General features: G+C 46.6%; 1 protein-coding gene across 18 annotated transcripts in view; it reads left to right on the top strand.

Moving 5' to 3' along the window:
* Positions 1–19,017, top strand: part of EPHA5 (EPH receptor A5) — a 197,284-nt gene that overhangs the window by 99,241 nt on the left and 79,026 nt on the right. For 11 of the 18 annotated variants that reach the window (XM_027455977.3, XM_027455976.3, XM_027455984.3 and 8 more), the window contains 2 exons: positions 7,415–7,570; positions 13,621–13,956. The exons of 3 other annotated variants lie outside the window; for them this stretch is intronic. In XM_027455977.3, the coding sequence (XP_027311778.2) occupies positions 7,415–7,570; positions 13,621–13,956 (492 nt within the window). The remainder of the gene's footprint in view (positions 1–7,414; positions 7,571–13,620; positions 13,957–19,017) is intronic. 4 more of the 18 variants (XM_027455985.3, XM_072037110.1, XM_027455978.3 and 1 more) reach the window with 3 other exon arrangements.

Below are 19,017 nucleotides of genomic sequence, written 5' to 3'. Positions count from 1 at the left end.
CATGACATAAATCATCAAAATAAATCCTCCCAAATGTCATATTTCTTAACCATAATTGGTTGCAATTGTCCTAACCACAGCATAATTAGAGAATCTTTCTTTCTCTGGCCAGGCTCCAGATCTGTATGGCCAACTGAATCAGGAGACCGAAAACCTCTTTGCAGTACTGTGCCAGCAGCCGTGTGGCTTGGAAGAGCCCGATTTTCCAGGAGGTTTTACCGACTGGTCTTCGCATCGCTGTCTGTAATAAGCATACACGTGTGCGTGGGGAGGTTCGGGCTGGATCATTTTCAAGTTTGATCCTGTCCCCCTGTTGCCATTAGGGATGATGCTTGTTATTGCTATTCAGTCAGCGCTGCTATTGAACTCGGGGGAGTTCTGCAGCTTGTCCATCAACCTGCCCCTTGCTCAGCACACAGCGCAGGCGGGATGTTTAAGCTACCGTGCACGTAACAAAGGACACACCAGGCTGCGTGTTTCTGTGCAGCAGCCCCCCAAACAGCGCCTGGTGCCTCTTGGATTACTCGTGGAGCTGGGCGGCTCGAGTTATGTTTACAAGTGTGCAGGAACAAATCTGTCTGCCTTCCCCTGTATCTTAAACTGTATTTTTTCCCCTAGGTGCAGCATTGTAAATCATCGCTTCCTCTGTTTAAGGGAGTAAAATGATTTCAGTTTGTCTTCATTACAAAAGAGAGACAGTAATTTAAGCATAATTTAAGCGCATCTTAGTCTCACACCTCAGAGAACAAAGAAAAGATGCACGGATTTTTATAGATGTGGAGATTTATGGAGATAGATATTTTTATAGCTGTCAGAGAGGCTGCATTGAGAGGATGTGGACTGCCTTTTCTTGCTATAAGATAGCTAGTTGGAGCTCGGCGAGGCTGTCCTGGGTTGCATTTTGTAACCAAACAGGTGTGAGAACTGCAGACGTGCTCCGGGCTGCCCAGGGGGAGCTTTCTCCTGGGCACGGGAGCACCCAAGGTGAGCCAGCTGGCAGCACCAGCCCGGGGGCCAAGGAGATGGAGTCACACAAGGGAACAAGGGGTAACTGCAAATGTTAGAGAGGCCGTGCCCTTAAACATTGTGTGCAGTCGTCTGGACCTGACCTCGCGGTCACACACGCTTCCAGCTCTATCAAAAATGGAAACAGAGGACAGAAGTGATGTAAAAGGTGTCGCATATAAAATCAACTTCTGAGAGTTAAAAAACCCTCGTGCACATGGATGGCTTGCAAGAACATGCAGTTGCTGTCTAAGGAAAGCTGAACATAGTTTCTTCTTATTTTGGGGCAAAACCCAACCGATAGTTCTTTTTTTCCACGTATCCCAGGATAAATCTCCTTTCCTCCTCCTCTATCACACTGCTGAGAGTTTAGGCTCGACTCGGGTTTTGCCTCTCTGATCACTTCCAAATCTTCTTTGCAGCAAAGTCAGGACGTGCAGAAATATGGCCCATTACAGCCCTAATGTAATCACAAGCAGTTTCAAATGTATTGTGTTCAAGTTATGGCTTGCAAATGTGGCTGACTTGGGAGTTTGATGAATTTTTCAGAGCGGTGCCACGTGAGGAAGTTTTACACCATTTAGAAGGAGCGCATTAATGTTGTTAGTGGCAGTTAATTCTTTGCTTTCCAGCAGCCACGCTCCTGTCATAAATTGCCGTGTGACAATTTAGCGAGTCACGTGGCACAAAAAGTGATATTTCAAGGGGAAGAAGCGAAAGTACTAATTGATTTATGGTCTAGTTTTCAAGGTTGTTTTGGTATTCAGAGCTGGAGTTCCTTCCAGTGCAGAGCAGAGGCAACTCAGCCTCAGAATAGACTTGGACCAAACAGCATCAGAAGACACTCTATTGGCCGAGGAAGAATAAAAAATAAATTCTTATCCCATGCTTTGCTTCAAGGTAAGCTCCCAAGACGTTCTTCAAGGTGCCAAGCCATTTGATGACCCATTTATTCGGCAAGCTCCAGGAACCTGTTTCAAAGGACTGCCAGCAAGTCTTGCGCTGCGGTGGCAGAGCTGCCGAAGGATGCTGGCAAGCCTGCAGGATCCAGGCAAACTGGCAGCTCTGAGTTACAGTGTTTTATTAGTGGGTATTTATTTAATTCCCTTCAAATCCCTAAGGCGTGCTGCAGGAAGCAACATAGTGCTATTGCAGGCGGAGAGACCAACCCTAAAGGAGATATAATCTCCTTAATAAAGGAGATATAATCAGGGCATTTTACACATTTTCTATAGCTTTATAGCTTTGGCAGCAATTTTGGTGTCAGCCCGCAGTTCAAGGAGAGCTGTTAGGAAGGGCAGGATTAGCACTTGGGAGCCTGCTTGTAAATTCTGCAGGAAAAGGCTCGATTGGCGGCTCTTTCTTTTTTTCCCCCCTGTGTAATTCTTGAATACTTTCAGGAGAGTGCAGAGATCATCTGTTTATATTCGCTGGGAAACATGAAGACAGTCTGCTGTGTTTTTGTTTTGTTTTGTCTGGTAAGTAAAAGAGCATGTCAGGAGCACAGGCTGAGGCTCGGAGCCACTCAGCAGTTTAATTGATTCCACATTGTAAGGAACGTACCTCGCTAAACCCTTTTTTTTCAGGTTTTGGACACATCTAAGAGGCAGCAAGCCCCTCTTCTCGGTGCAGACGCTTCAAGGCACGGCAGCTCCAGAGACTGGAGCAGGGCTCGGTTTATTTGTAGCTTGTTTTTGCTCAAATCCTTCAACTCTCAGGGCATATTCCCTGCGCTGGAGTGATGTGCTAATGAAGGCAGAGTTGATGAGCTACAGAGCCGCTCTCCTTTCTGCTGAACACACATAACACATCCTCCTGGTGTTTCAGGCCTGGATTGCAGAGCTCAGTTTTATCTGTGGGGCAGAGTTTTCTGTGTGTTCATGCCGTGGTCCCTTCTAAAAGCCGTGATAATTTAAGCTCTGCTCCACTTCCCTGCACGTACGTGGATGGGCCCAGCCCAAGGAAGTTTGCAGTCTGAAAAGGCAAATCGGTCTAAAGCATGGGAGAGAGAAACTGGAGGAGTTTGTGGTTTGCTCCTGGGCAGGAGGTAGTTTGGGAAGGAAACTGAGGTTTTAGATAACGTGTGCTCTGTTTAGACCAGACGTTCTTATCCTCATTCATTTTTCATAGATTCCGTTCTTTAGCTTTATGGATTAGTGGCCCTGCTTTATGAGTTATATTGGTGGTTTCTGATTACCTCGGAGACTAATTTGGTACTCTGCAAGGGAGAAGGGGTAAGTCCTGTTTGAGCTTGATTTTCTGGGATATACGAAAGGTCACTTTGCTGATCTGAAGCACTTAAGTACTGCAAGCTTACCCTTCCAGAATTAGAGGAGTGCAAAGGGAGTAATAGGTTGGACCTTTCTCATCTCTCCCGGGATTTCAAGGCTTCATGGGGTTGTTTCTCAGCTTTTCTCCCTGCAGGGAACAAGGCTTGAGTTCAGTATAATACTAATTTGATGTTGTGATAGCTGAGAGCTCCTTGCATTGAAGGTGATGCTTCTTACGGATGTGGCCACGTACGTGTTAAGTTCCTGGGTGCACAGAGATGCTCAGAGGTGGTGTCCTTGCTTCCAGTGCTTGCTGGGTGCCACCGCCTAGGGCCAGCGTGCCCCAAAGGCATGGGGCAGCCAAAGAGGAAGGAAGCCCTGCACGTTGCTTGTAGCCTTCAGCTGCAGCTCGGGGATGATTACAGAGCTGCAGCTGCAAATCATTTGATGTTAAGGCTTGCAGAAGATAATCTCTGTTAAGTAGTACCAGCTGTTTGATGTTACTGGCTGCTTCTGCCGACTTTTTCCCACTCGCAGCTACTTGCAGTCTCTAGTACATAAAAGTTAAGCGTCTTGTTTGAAGAAGGCAGCTTGTCTTGTCAGAGTCCCAGTGATTCCTCCCCTGTCCATACAAGTTATAAGACCCAGTTTCTGCCAGTTTGAGGAATCAGCTCATGCCGTTGCTGTCCCAAGGAGCTCCTGCTGCTGTCCTTGCCTGCAGTGATCCCTTGCTGGACTGTCCCAAAGTGTGCTGGCAGCCAGAGGTTGCACGGCTGTCAAAGCTCTATGCCTGCAAGGTTTTGTGGTTGCTACTAAAAATAAAAAGCGAAATGAATTTGCTGATAATGGATGCGCTACTAACAGAAACACGTCCCACCTAACACCAGCAGGTTGTTTATGGCATGTTTGCTGCATCTAAAAATATTCTTTTTTTTTTCTAGCAACAAATTTCATTTAGAGACTATTTTCACACGTCGGCAGCTGTTAATCAGTTAAGGAGTTATCAGTTTTAATATTAGAAAGAAAGAAGCAGATGTCATTAACAACCTGAAACTATTTCATTTCTTGTCAGCTGGCTTCCAGCAGATTATGGGGAAATTTAGGCTTGTCTTATTTCTCCTCCTTTTCCCAGCCCCTTGAGAAGAGAGAGAACGCTATTAAATGAATGGCCGTTCTGTGCTAGTTCTCTGTAGCCTTTGAAGAACCATTGAATTAGAAATACTGAGATAAAAATATAAGACTAAAATAAGATTTAATTAGAAATTAAACCCCAGACACCCATGTAATTTTAAATAAAATCATGTATACTTCATGAGGAGACTTTAAGGTTGACTGTCAGAAGTGGAATGATAACGGATCAAAATCCAAGGTACGTGCATGGAAGGCACGGGCTGTTGGTGTCCCCGAATTCAGGCTATTTTGCTCCAAATCCAGTTTACAAAATATCTGACCTATGGGAGCCTTCAGATTACATAAAATCACAGAATAGCCAGGGTTGGAAGGGACCCACCAGGATCACCGAGTCCAACTCTTGGCTCCACAAAGGACCATCCAAAAATCAAACCATGTGTCTAACAGCGTTGTCCAAAAGCTTCTTGAGCTCTGGCAGGCTCAGTGCTGTGCCAACTGCCCTGGGGAGCCTGTCCCAGTGCCTGACCACCCTCTGGGTGCAGATCCTTTCCCTAACCCCCAGCCTGACCCTCCCCTGTCCCATCTCCGTGCTGTCACCAAGGCCACCATGAGGTCTCCCCTCAGCTGGTCTAGTTCATCTTGATTCCACATCCCTCATGAAAACGAGGATTATTGGTGTTGTAAATCAGTTGGCGTGTACTTCTTCATGAAAACAAAGCATTATTCCCTGCAAACTGAGCTATGTATCACACCACCAGTAACAAACTGCACCTTGCTGAAAAGCTGTTGAGGAAAACTGGCTTGCTCTGCGGGTGCTGCTTTGCACACAATAGAAGCTCAGGAAACTCTTGTGCCATAATGATTTAATGATTTTCTGTCTGTCTTGATGGTACATAATGAGATAAATTCAAGTCCTTTTTTGAAGGCTAATTACATCGAGTACACACTAGACGTGGGCTGCCCTCGTTATATATCGCATGTTTTTGTGCTTTCATTTCCCTACGTCTATTGTCTGTGTGTGCAAGTGAGTTTTGATTTGGCTTTGATTTAGAAATTGCAGGCCAAAGAGGGGCTGTTTGGTGGTCTCCTCTCCTGGAAGATTCTCCGGGGAGTACAGAACAATTCCTGCTGTGCAGGTAGGGCAGCATCTGAAGGTAGCCGTGAAGCTAATAGATAAGTGAACTCGTGTAAGAAACTGAGGAACATACCATAAAACACGAGGACAGCTTGCAGCAAGTCCTTTAGCAATCATCTGGAATAAATTTAGCCATCCAGGTGCAGACACAAAATATGGACTGTGTCCTGCAGGGCTCACGGTCTGGATGTGAAGCAGTGGTTGGCTGTGAGCCATTTTGGAGGTTCGTTTTTTAAAACCTTTAGATTCACCTATTTCCCTTAGGTTTTCTCTGCACGTCTTGTGGGCAGAGGAGCAGGGATGGAGCGGCAGCAGATACGTGGCTGAGACCTTGTAGCCTGTGGTGAGCAGGGAAACTGCTTCAGGCCAGGCGAAACTGGAGGTGGGGTCTGAGGAGGTTTATTGGGTGCTCCTGGATCATGCCACGAGTGGTCTTCATCAGCAGAGACTTGCTGGTTGATTCCAAGGGATTTTCTCCCTGTGCTGTGGAGAGCTGAAATCAGAATAGCTTCAGCGTCAAACAGAGCAGTGCATGGTTTCGTTACGAGTTGAGGTGCTAGAGTCTGTCTTGACCTCTTGGTGAAGAAGCTAGTGATGTGAAAGGGGAGATGTCAAGAGAGAGGCTCTGGTACTGCAGGAAGTACTGCCAAGTTCAGCATCTTACTTGGTCCTTCGGAGGAAAAGGGATTAACAGTAAAAACCTGCACTTTATAGGGAAGATGAACTCTCCTCATGTCTTCTGGCTGCATTTTAACACATGACCTTGCTGTGGCTGCCTGGGGCGTTGTTAGTGGGACAGTACTAATTTGTTTGCTGCGAGCACTTCTCCTTTGCCACCAGGCAAGTCTGAATGCAGATGGAAAGACTGATTTCCAGGGAACTTTTGTTTGTCCAAATAGCCAGCCATGGATGTATCCGTGCTTTGTTTTTCTTCCCGGTAGCTGCGGGTTTGTAATTATGCATCCGACTGCATAATTACAGGTCCGTTTGTTTTTTTTCTAAAGCCAAGGTGAATAAATGCAAACCTCTCGCTGTCACCGCTTGTCGCTGTGTGCACACACCGGTGAGTAAGCGCAGCGATCTTCGCTTAGGTGAAAGAGTGCTTTTTCCAAGAGGCTGGTAAAAAAAGGTATTACTGTATTCCGTTCAAATTATCAAAATAAATAATAATAAAAAAAATCCTAAGCTAGCCTTAGCCAATATATTGCTTTTGTAAGAACATGAATATCTCTCTTATAAACTCTTTGAACTTCATCATGCATATATATTGGAGCTGAAAGGAATATCTTGGACGGCGAGCATGCTTCCCAGGCTGTACCCAGAGCAATCTGTCTTATATAAAGTACTTTAAAATTCATCACAGGTTTTCAGGGGAAAAAACCCTAGGGAAGTAGCCTTATCACAATGTCTTAAAACTGTCAATCTCGAGATTCCCTCAACCACTGTATTGTTATTTGTTTGCTGAGACATTGATTTCTGGGTATAGAACATCTTAAACAAAAACCACAGGATGTATTTTACCTGTTTTTCTAAGCCTGAATGAAAAAAAAAAAACACCACCCAAACACAATAATGTTTTCTAAAGCAGAGCCAAAAGATGTTACCTCTCATGCATTTAACAGAGGAAATAAATACCCAGCAAAGGCAGATGCTAGGGGAGAGGCAGTCAACAGATTCTCATTCTTTTTTCAGGCGGATATTTAAGCATGCCTTGTTTATTAGTGGGGTAGACTTGTTTTAAAATATTCAAACCAAATAGTTTGCGAGTGTTTGTCTGTTTTCTTTCTAGCTGAAGACATGTTTTTAAAAGGAAATGTGAAGAGACTAATTTTTTATGATGGGAGAGCTTAGCCTGTGGTTCTTCTTTTCACAGTATGCAGACCTGGGTTCTTCAAAGCTTCACCCCACAGTCCATCCTGCAGCAAATGTCCCCCTCACAGCTACACGCTTGATGAAGCATCCACATCTTGCCTGTGTGAAGAGCACTATTTTAGGAGGGAATCAGACCCACCTACAATGGCCTGTACAAGTAAGCATGTGCTTAGAGGGTTGTTTTTAATCCTTTTGAGCTGTTCCTTTTACTGTGACTAGACGTTATGATCTTAATGTGCTTTTCCAGGCTCTGGGCTTCAGCTGGAGTTAGTCTGACACACTTGCAACCTCGCTGGCTTTGCCCACCATACCCCAAGTTCCAAGAACAGACTCAGGCCTTTTGCTTTGAAAGCTGGCGTTAAACCCAGGAAGCATTTAAGAAAGGAGCAGATGATGCTCCATCTCTCTCTCACAGTCTGCTCTACCATCACACTGGGGGCATTCCCAGCCAGCAGCACTGCGCTCAGACCTGTACCGGTGTCCCACACACGTATGGAAGGAGCTCCAGTAGTGCTTGTCTACCGTAGCTGTAGGTAGAGTAGATATGGTCCTGCTTAGCATCATCTAGTAGCTCATTTTCAGTAGACCAGCAGGGAGAGAGCCCTACCTTTCCAAGCTGCCTGGAGGAGGTTATTCGTCACGGTAGCCTCAAAGCTTCACAGGGTAAAATGCTTCTCCAAACCAGCAGCAAAAATGTAGAGCTTATCCCCTGGTGTAGGGGATGGAGGGTATAAAAAACAAGCTGGGGGATTGGGAGGTAGAACTGGAACCACTAGCATGGCCCTTTTGCTGCCATCTGTGAGCTATCCTCTCAACTGTACTTGAAGGCTGGTTGTTCTGTTTGCTTTATATTTCAAATATATATATTTCAAATTTGTATTTGAATTTTTTTTTATTAAAAAAAATATTTGAAATATATTATTTTACTCAGGGCTTCAGTTTGTAGACCCCCAGCTAGTCCTGCTGAGTGTTTTCCCAGTGAATACAGCTGTCCTTCCTAGCTGCCCAGGTTTGCACTTCAGAAAAGGGGAAGAAAAAGTCTGTTCCTGCTGGAGAGTCACTTTGCGGAGGAGCCTGCCCTCAGCAGCTCTCTGCTCCCCTGGAAGGGGCTCTTGGCACAGAAGATGTAGGATAGTTGGGACCCTTGAATGCAGGGCTTACCCTTCATCAGCCAAAGGAACTTGAAGCACGTGGCTGGTGAAGGTGTGCTGCAGGGAAGGAGGAGGCAGTGCAGCTATGATCAAAGCGGTGTTGGTGGGGGGCGAGTCGTGCACGCACTCCTCAGCTTATTAAGTACATGTACTAGTGTCTCGGAGAGCGGTGACTGGGATGGGCTACAGCACGAGAAACTGTGACAACAGGGCTTCCTGATGTCTGTTTTGCCTCATGGCAAGACTTTAAAGCACATAGATCAATGAGAAAGATGTCTAGTCAGTGTGGGTATTGAGAAATGGGAAGGGAGGGGGACTCTGAAAAACCACCCCAAATCAGCTTTTTTGCCTAGGCAGAACCAAAGCCAGGGGTTATGCCAAATCACCCCGCTGGTGAGTTAGCACGGAGGAGAAGCTGCCGCCCCTGAGGAAGAGGTTTGTGCTTACTTGCCTGTGACCTGAGCATAGGGTGGGATTTTCACAGGGGTACGACCATGCTTGATGACGAGCACATAATAAAACACGGAGGAATATGAGTGCCCTTCTCCCACGTTTCCTGAATCCTATAAGTAAAGGCTGTACTTTATGATGCCACAAATATTGTGAGGTTGATTTTTGTTGTTGTTGTTTGCTTGGTTTTTATTTTTATTTTTTTAAAGCTTTTGTTTGGGGGGTTTAATCTTTGCTTTTTGTTTGTTTTGAAAGCTTACTGTAAGCTTGTTTAAAGTCCAGGCATGGTGTGTGAAGCTCTATTAGGACGTGGCGTGGCAGGACACCGAGTGCTTCTGAGGCAGATGAAAGGTTTAATGCTGACCCAGGCACTGCTCTGCTTCTGTCACCCACTGTTCCGGAGCGTGCTGCTGTGTCACGTACAGAGCAAGCTGGTACAGCATTTTAGGATATTGAAGCAGCTCTGCTGGTGTTCCTGCTTGCTACCCCGAAAGCAAGGTGGATCATTTGAGCCCTCTCCATGCGTTTCAGTGTTAAGCCACTCTCACTTGTCTTAAGCATCCTTCCTTGGGATTTTGTCCTCATTCAGCTGTAGTTCTGCTGCAGGTGGTGAGGAAAGCCTGTGTGTTACTCCATTTCAGCTGCAGGCGTAGTACATTTCAACAGGGACAGCGAATAGCAGGTAGCAACACTAACATTTTAAACCCAACACGACCAGAGTTGCAAGGGAACATCTTGTCATGAACTGAAGCACAAGCAAGACAGGTTTGAGTCATGACTGGTAGGAAAATACTGCAAGTTTTGTGAATGTTTTCATTATTTATTACAGCAGAAGTTAATAATATTCATAGGGTTTCCTCAACTTGAAATCTAGTTAATTTTAGAGAACACATCAGTGTTTGTTTTCGGCTCTGTACCTGCAAAGTCTCCGTGCGGTTGGTGCAACTATAAAATCACAATTTCCTAATTTCGAGAGAAAGTTTATCAGTCCCAAACTGCAATGGTCTCACCACCATCACCAGCATTGCTAAACAAAACTGCTAAACCACTGTCAACTGCACAGATGAGCACAGTGGGGGAAAAAGACAAATATATGTTTATTTAATTTTTCCTAGTTATTTCCTGTAATGCGGTCCAAATAAACTATTGCCATCAGACAAAAAATGTTTGGTCCTGCCAGGCATTTGAGAATTTTTAGTATTGTTATGCATCTCCCAGGAAATAGTTGAGCTTGATTTCTTCTTAATTTAGTAGTCCTAGCTTCAGTTCTTGCGAAATATCAATTTAAAATGAAAACATCAAAGTTACACTTTTTTCCCCCCTCTCATCTCTGGCGAAGAGTCCTGTTGCAGTTCAGAGCATACAGGGGAAATATGAATAAAAGGGAATGGCACAAAGAGCACAGAGGGAATAGGACAAGGTGGGACACTGATGTTTTTGTAGTGTTTGGTATATTCTCTTCTCAAAGGTTACTTTAGAGTTTGTGTGTGCATGTGCAAATATATATTAGTATCTCAGGGGAACTTTCTCAGGTTATTTTTTTACATGTGCATGTCAGCCAACAACAGGTTTGCTGTCCATTGAGAAAAACACCAATACCTTTATCATCAGAAATGATTTGCTTTTGGTCAATGGATCGTGCTGCAGAAATGTTGAATCTGCCTTCTTAGGCCATAAAGTAGCAAAAAAATAAATAAATAAATTAAAAAAACAGTGAATGAATATATTCGTCCTTGACAAAGGGAGGTTTGGCAATGAAAAGAGACCTTGTTAGGGCCCCTCCTCTTTGGGAGCTAAAACACCGTTTTCTTCTCCCAGCTGTGATTTTTCAAAGTTTTACCCATATGTGGTTTCAGGATTCTTCAAGTAGGTCTTGTTAGATATCTGCAGACTGCTAAAGACCTTTCTCAGAGCCCCTTTGAGAATGCTAATTTTATAGGTTATGAAGTCCCGCTAGCTTCAAAGCATTTCCACTGAAGTTGATGTTTTTAAACCTTCAAGAAGAGCAGCTGTACAAAGCAAGTAAAAACCTCTGGTGACTTTGCAAAAGTAATAATTTATCCTCTGTTAAAGACACGTTGTCCAATAAGTGGTTTTTTGTGCCTGAGTTCTTTATTTTCCTCTTAGAGTACTGGTAGCAGTAAAAGTGCATTCATCCAGTGGAAGAAAAAATCGGGCAATTTAACCAGTAAAAAAAAAAAAACACAACCCTGAGTGCAATGTATATAACTCCACACAGCTCCCGCGATGAATTTCATAGTTTCCATTATAGCAGTGTGAGTGTGACAGGACAGAAAATAGTTCTGCCTTCTGCTGTACTGCGGTGTCATTAGCTGAAGAGCGCTGGACCCCTGAGGTGCAGATTGCGAGAGGCGGGCTTGTGGAAACACTCAGCCTGGTGGCAGAGCCCTCTCCGCCCCGAGGATGTGTCAGCTCCTTCCAGTGTCTTCGTGCCTGGCGAATGGATGCTTGTTCCCCCTTTATAGTGCTGTGAAGCCATTATCTGGAGGGTAATTGTAGTCCTCGTTCCAAAGACCGTCCCGGCTCAGTTAGGAATTGCTGGCACGGCCGCAGTTGAGCACCAGGTCCTCCAACCTGCAGAGACCTGAGCCCGTGCTTCATTTTAGGGATGTAAGCAAGTAGGCTGTCAACATTAAATCAGCGTGTGTGCGCAGATAGCTGGCAGGCAGAGAGTTTCCTGAACCTTCCTCTCTGCATCTGCCTCTCTGGGAGGTGAGTAAGCGTGCAGGGACCCCCTTCCAGCCCTACCTGCAGGGGCTAAACCCACAACGTGCCTCGTTTCCACATTAGCAAAGTTTTCATTCACAGATGACGGAACAAAATGTGCCTCCGACAAGGCTGATCTGCTGCTTCCTAAGCTAACCTAGCTTTTGTCTTTGACTGCTTTTTCCCTGACAATAATATATATATCAGGATTATTTATTTCCCTCCGGCAGTGAGCTTCTCATTGAATCAGAACAGCTTGAGTTGAAATCATCGCAGTGTTTCATAACCATTACCAATTTTATAGACTTAAAAAGGGGAGTAGGAAAGGGAAACAGGGAAAAATGCTCCTAGTTTATAAGGTAGCTTCGGTTTTGCAACATTGCCCATTTTAAGTAACAAATGGAGTTAAATTATCACAACAAAACTAGAAGACGACCGCCTAAGACAGGCTGTTAAATTTGTAGGGGGTGCTAGCTGATGAAGCTAGCTGACGGGCACATATCAAGAAGCTACTCATGGGTTTTGACAGCTTCATGCAAACTGGATGGCAGGATGTTGCCTTCGCTCCTCTACTTTCTTTGGAAAAATCCCAGTCTGTGCTGTATAGCTTCTGGTGATGCTGTGGCTAAAATCCATCCCAGTTTTCTTTGATAAATTTCCCCGTGCGAGGCTCTTGCATGAGGTCCTCGCTGTCCTTCCACGTTGTCTTCAGGGTGTATCTGCAGCCAGCCCTTCATCTCCAAGACAAGTCTATTAAAACAAACAGCTTCTTAAAACATCTTCGGGGCAGTATTTCCCTTTCCCTCCCCAAAGGGGCAGATTTCTCTAACGCAAAGCCATCGAGTGAGATGCGAGCAGTTCAGGTGTGCAGGCATCCAAGCAAGGGCCTGGCTTTTGGAAAGGTGCATGTCAAAAAATAAGCAAATAAGTGGTCTTGAGGGTATCTCCAGGTGGGCAGCACAGCCACCTGCTGAACTGGGAATCGCTTTTAGAAACCGTGGCCTCAGTGTGTAATGTGTTTTTGTGGTTTTTTGTTTTTTTTTTTGCCCAGCTGTGGCCTCTCCCAGCAGGGTAAAGGAAAGCAGGCCACATCTGCGGGGGCTCGGATACCTCTGCAGCAGCCGTTCCTCCTCAGATAGCTTTGCCAGAGCCATGCTGGCATACTGAGAGGGGAGGCTTGGCAAAATAAGCGAACACGGTGAGGCTAACCAACCGTGCTGGTGCTCGGAGCTTGGCAGGGACCAAGACGGCTGCCGCGGAGTAGCCAGATACGGCTGTGCTTGCGGTGGCCCGTGTAGATCACCATCTGTTTTGGGCTCCATCGAGTGTCTCGCTTAGGTGTGATTTGGATGACCAGGCTTAGGCTTTGCTCTTGCCAAAGAGCTAATAGGGAGAAGCAGGTGGATGGAGGGAAGGATTCAGTGTTGGAATTGAGTACCAAAGCAGTGGGGATACATCGGTGTGTGTCTTTTTTTAAGGATTCAGAGCTAGTGATGGGGTAAGGAGGGGGAATGTTGCCCCCCATTAAGCCAACATGACTTGGGCAGAGCAAAGATTTGCAGCTCGCTTAGCAAGCAGAACAAGGAGGGCACCAGAGGCAATGCCCTGGTGTGAAATGTACTGCTCCTGCTGGTTTTGAGCCAGCCCTGTGTCTCAGCCTCCCTTGCAGATGACTGTGTCCCAACACAGACCCTTTAAGGTAAGGTGGGAATGCTCAAATCCCCATCTTCCCGTTCTTTTGGTTGCTGCTGAAAATTTTCCCCGCGTGCTTTTTGGCACGTGAGCAACGTGGCAGCTCCGTGCAACCTAGAGAGTACTAGAGAGCAGGATGACTGATAATACTGTTTTTACCATGTGTTTCTCTCGCTTTACAAACCAGGACCCCCCTCTGCTCCTCGGAGTGCCATCTCAAATGTTAACGAGACTAGTGTCTTTCTGGAATGGATTCCCCCTGCTGATACTGGTGGAAGGAAAGATGTGTCTTATTATATTGCATGCAAGAAGTGCAACTCACACTCAGGTCTGTGCGAGGCGTGTGGCGGTCATGTCAGGTACCTCCCCCAGCAAACCGGCCTGAAAAACACCTCTGTCATGATGGTGGATCTGCTTGCTCATACAAACTATACCTTTGAAATTGAGGCAGTGAATGGAGTGTCCGACCAGAACCCAGGAGCCCGGCAGTTTGTTTCTGTAAATGTAACCACAAACCAGGCAGGTAAGTGGATCTTCAACCCGGGGAAATGTCTGGGGGGGGAGCCCAAGCCAGTCAGACCCGGTGCGGGCCTCCCGTTGAAATGGGTGGAAGTCCCCAGTGTGGAGGGCTGGGCTGTGGCCTCTTCAAATGTGTGGGGTGGAGGGGGGAGGTTGTGTCTCACAGGATATAATCACTGCAGTCTTCAACATGTTTCCTTCCAGCAGGACACACTTAGCATTTGTGGCTTTTTCCATTTTCTTTTACATTAAGCTACATGGAGGTCCCACCACTTCTTTGCATTTCAGTGCATCTACCCACTAAACCAGAAGGAATACGATTGCCTCTCCTGTTGGGAAAGGGCAATCCCTAGGAGTTAATTTGGATTCCAAATGCCAGTGGTTTAAAATGTCCTAAACTTTGCAGTTCCCTTGAGAAAATTGTTTTGAGTGACTTCAGGAAATTCAGTTCTTCAGTGTGATGCTGGACTCAGGCTGGTGACATACGGTACAGTGTCACTGCTTCTCTAACAAGGTAGGGCTGAGATGTCATCGCACACCGTGTCATTGGGTTTGTGCAGACAGACAGATCACGCAGAGAGGCTCGTTCCTTTGTCCAGGGCTGGGAGCTGCCTGCCATCCATTTGGAAGCCCAGAGGGAGAAAAGAGTTGTTGCCTTGGGGGCAGGCAGACGGGGCACTGCAAAGCCCTGTGCCATGACAGAGGCAGGCGAGGAGCTGCCGCTATCCTCTGTCACTTGGAAATGTGATGGGAGAAAAAGAACATGGTTACTGCTCCTTCTGTGCACAGCAACACACCAGGCACATCACACAGCTTCTCTAAGACCCAGAAACCACCCCCCACCTCTGTTTCCTTTCTCTCCTTGTCTCTCATATGCTCTGTGTTTTGGGTTCTCTCCCTTTGCCTACCTGGCTTGCTTCCCGACATTTAATTTAGGGCCTCCAGTGGCACTTGTCTGCCGTGGAGCCCTTCCAGGAATGGAAACCAGTGGCATTTGGGACCATGAGGTTTGTGCTGCCAGATCACTGGAGCCAGTACTTGCCTTCTCCTTCCAGACCAGACTTAGCCAGGAAATCTGGTGCGATGTGCAGAGTAACAGCTAGATGGAGATTGGCAGATCATCGCTGCAGAGCAGAAAAATGCTAGATGGAGCAGGGCTCTGTTCGGTTCTTGCTACCCAGGTGTATGTGCACAGGCTTGGCAGCCAGCAGTGAGAGTGTGATTGCATTGCACTTCATCAGATACCTGTCCTGGTAATTAGACTGGGTTGTTGAAGTGTTAAACAAATTGCTCAGATATATCTCAAGGAGAAGAAATAAAGGCGTGCTGGGGTTGCTGCTCGCTGCTGATGGATGTGGCAGGAAATCTTCTGGAGGAGAATCAGAGGATGGCAGAACGACACCTGTTGAAGGCACCTGTGTAATACAGATCAGTGGGTGTTGTGGTCCTAGCGCTGTTTACTGTTGTTGCACTGCGAAGGCTGCTGCCAGTAGCTCCACTGCTGGAAGGAGATTTTCCTGTCGGTAGGTTTGCGTTGGCATTTCATCGCTGGCACTACATTTTCCCTGATATGCAGAGTTAAATCCACATAAACCTCCATAAATGTAGCCGCATGAGAGAAGATGATACATTGCTGATCTCTCCAGCCTGTGAGGAAATGGTCCTGTTCCCTGAGTTATGTGCCAAATTCCCGATAGTTGCAGCCGGATTTATCTGCGGAGCTGGCTTCCCGTGCCTCCAGCCAAGAATGCCTCTTTTGCACAATTATTACCTATGGCTGTGTGTTGAGAGGTCTGTTGTAGGAGAAGGCAGTAGACCTGTGGGTTTCGTGTGACAAATGCAGCTCCTGGTAAGGCTCGTGGGTAAGTTCAGTTGGTAGGAGTGTGATGCAGCCAGGGGGAATTGTGGTGGATCAAGCCAGGAGTGTTTAATGCACCCTGTAGTACCTAAATGGCACCTGTGTATGCTCTCGTGTTTGATTCAATGGGAGGTGTTTGCAAAATCTGATCATCACCCAGAGGGATGGTGCAAGGCTGTGGCCAAAGCAAGGAGTGGGGTATTTTGTTGTCTCTGTGGCTTGTCCCCTCTGCCCCCCAAGTTCCTACAGGAGAACCAGGCCTATTTGCTTGCTCTACAACCCGTGCATAAGACTTGCTTCCCAGTAACACAACATGCCCTCTACTCTCTGGGCACCCCCTGGGGTGGTGATCAGTTTGTCCATGCCAGAAATAAAGCAGCTAGAGACAGAGACACTGCAAATTATACTAGCTGCCAGGCATGGAGACGTGGATATCTGTTTTCTTTAGGTTCCTCTGAAAAATGCCCTTTGGGGCTAGTAAGAGAGGTGTGCAGGCAGATTGGTTCATGGCTGGCCTTGCCCAGCGATGCTGGATCTCTCTGAAGGAGCCTCACCTTCAGCTGTCCTCGAAATGAGAGCAGGCAGAATGTATGGGGCCTTGGGGGGGCTCAGCCCACTCATCTCCCCATGAGATCAGCACCAAACACGCTGCTCTGGGGCCCTGTCCTTTGTCTCACACGGGTTTTCAGCTAGTATGATTACGTTTCCGTGAAGGCTGGTGTAATTAGGTAGAGTCACTAAAAGCCTGGTAGTGATTCAAGGCCAACTGCGGCAATAGGAGAAAGTCTGCTACAAGAGCTGCTTGCTGTGGAAAATGAAAAAAATTGCATGCCATGGGATAGGTCTGGCTGTTTGAGTCCCGCTGGCTGGTATTCACTAACCCAGCGCCGCAGAGAAATGCCGGGGTTTATTTTGTTGTTTTGGCTTTGTCAGCCCCGAAAAGACCGTGCTAATTTCAGGACTGCGGAGAACGCGCAAGCAGCAGGATGTTGGCTGCACCACGGCTTCTACACATGGGAGCTTTTGGCAGCAGAAACTGCGTCTGGTTTGGGTTCTTGAAGGGATTGCTTCCTGACAAAAATGTGTTTCTTTCCAAACTAATTTGTTCCCCTTCCTTCTCTCCCCAATTTAAAATAATCAGAAGGAACTTGCACTGGCGATCTGTCTGGCATTTTCAGACTAATTTCAGACTGTTTTCCTCTGAACTTTGGAAATCAAGTTTGGAAATACAGCAAGAAAACAGTAATGGTTGCACACAAGATGCAGTGAATCAGCTAATCTCAGCTGGGGACCCCAGCACACTTCGGCTCTTTCAGTCCCGAGGGATGTGATGGTACCTGGGATGGGACCTGTCCGTGTTGGATGCTGTGCCCTTAGGCTCAGGACTGGTTCCCTGTCACACTTTACTTTCCCACTAAGTTTCTGTTGTTTCCATGGGATTTTTTTTAAGTTAGCCATCCTTTTTTTTCTTCAAGTTTTTGTCTTTCTGAAACTGCCACATAACACCTCTTCCTGTACCATTTCTAGAGAGCAGTCTGCCCGTGCCACTAACACTGAAGTTGGCTTTTTGTGAGGCAACCGCACGGCGTTTTTTTCTTAGGGATTTCACCAAGCTGGGTGATTAAGTAGCGCTGTCACTCCAGACCAAAGGTGTGCATCACCCACGAGGTGTTTCATCTTATCTGCCCCGTGTACAGAAGGCAGCTACCATGAAGTCTTGCTCAGGGCCGGGTGTCTCATAACGGGCCTGTAGGGAGCAAGTGGTTGTGATCTGTGGCAGCAGCTGAGGAGTTTTCTTTGCCTTTAGTCTCCAGCATCTTCTGTGCTGGGAATGGGTGCAGGCATGGAGCTGGCCTAGGGGTCTAGGAGCGGGGCAGTTCCTCTGCTTATTTCCCCTGCTTACTTCCTTTACGCTTAAAGGCCTCCTCTCTGTGTTTTCAGGTAAGCCCCTTGCCTGTTTTCTGTTTGAAAAGCTAGAAACCAGTGTTCAATCCAGCTCCGTGACCTGTATGATATTTTCAAGCCTTTTGGGGAAGAGGGCAAGAAAGATCTGGATGTGCTCGCTAACAGAGGAGGAATTAGTGTGTCTAATGCCTCGAGGAGCCTGCATGCCTGAGGCCAAAACAGAGGTACAAGATGCGTCCTGTGGTGCAGCAATGATATCTGAGCAAAGATGTTGGAGGACAGGACCTGGCAACCCATGCTGCTGCCTGGGAAGCAGGGACAGGTTCTTCCTTGACCAAAAAAAAAAAACAACATGAAACTCTTGGAGTAGCTAGAGAGCTGTCAGGAGCAGGGAGGTGTGCTGAGAGCCATGACCCTCACTCTGACTGTGCAGGCTTTGACACCGAAGTTGCAGGGATCAAAGGAGAAGGGGTTTTCTTTAGCACTCAGGATGTACCAGCCTTTGAAAAGCAGCCGAGTGCAGTTTGGATAGGGAAAGCTGTGATGTAAAGCTTCTTGTAATCTTACGTTAACAGCCATGTGCTCTTGAAACCGAAGGACAGCAAACTTGGAAGAGAACACCAGGAAGCAAGGTGAGAAGATGACAGCATCTTCAAGGAGGGGGGGGGGGCAGCTTGCTTATATTCTTATATTCACAACTACTTTTTAACCAGAACTGTTAGCCTAGGACCTGTGAAAGCTTAAACAGGTCCTTATTTTTGTAAAACTCCTTTTCCACAGCCAAGGCGGTGAGCAGGGCTTGTGTGTAAATGGCAGTGGTAACAGTGCTTGATCCCCTGAGCTGCATCGTCTTCCTGGCAGTGGTCAGGAGTGGGTACCACAGAAAGGGCAAGAGCACGAGGCAGACGCGTGCTGCTGTTCCCTTAGTGTGCTCTCCAACCTCTCGGGAGCACCCCTCGGTACTTTACAGCCCTTAATGGATTTTTCTTCCGCAAATTTGTCTAAGCATTTTATGAACTCCTAGAAAAATTTAGCAGCTGCAGGCAATTCTGTATGAATTGAGCATGTCTGATAGTTTAAGCCGTGCTTTAGATTCATGTTGGTCAGAGAGGAGCTATTAGTGGCATAAATAGAGGGTTTAAGACTTGCAATTGCATATCTGTGTGGAAACTGCTGTCATTTAGAGATACCGCGCTAGTTTCCAGGGCGTTACCACAGGTATCAGGAACAACCTGAACGAGGCACTCTGGAAAGCAAAGCGTCGTCTTACCAGTATGGACTGACACAGGGATACTTTACTAA

The sequence above is a fragment of the Anas platyrhynchos genome, chromosome 4, assembly GCF_047663525.1.
Source record: "Anas platyrhynchos isolate ZD024472 breed Pekin duck chromosome 4, IASCAAS_PekinDuck_T2T, whole genome shotgun sequence".
Taxonomy (NCBI): domain Eukaryota; kingdom Metazoa; phylum Chordata; class Aves; order Anseriformes; family Anatidae; genus Anas; species Anas platyrhynchos.
Note: the sequence above shows the minus strand (reverse complement) of the source record. Positions and strands in the feature narration are given on the sequence as shown.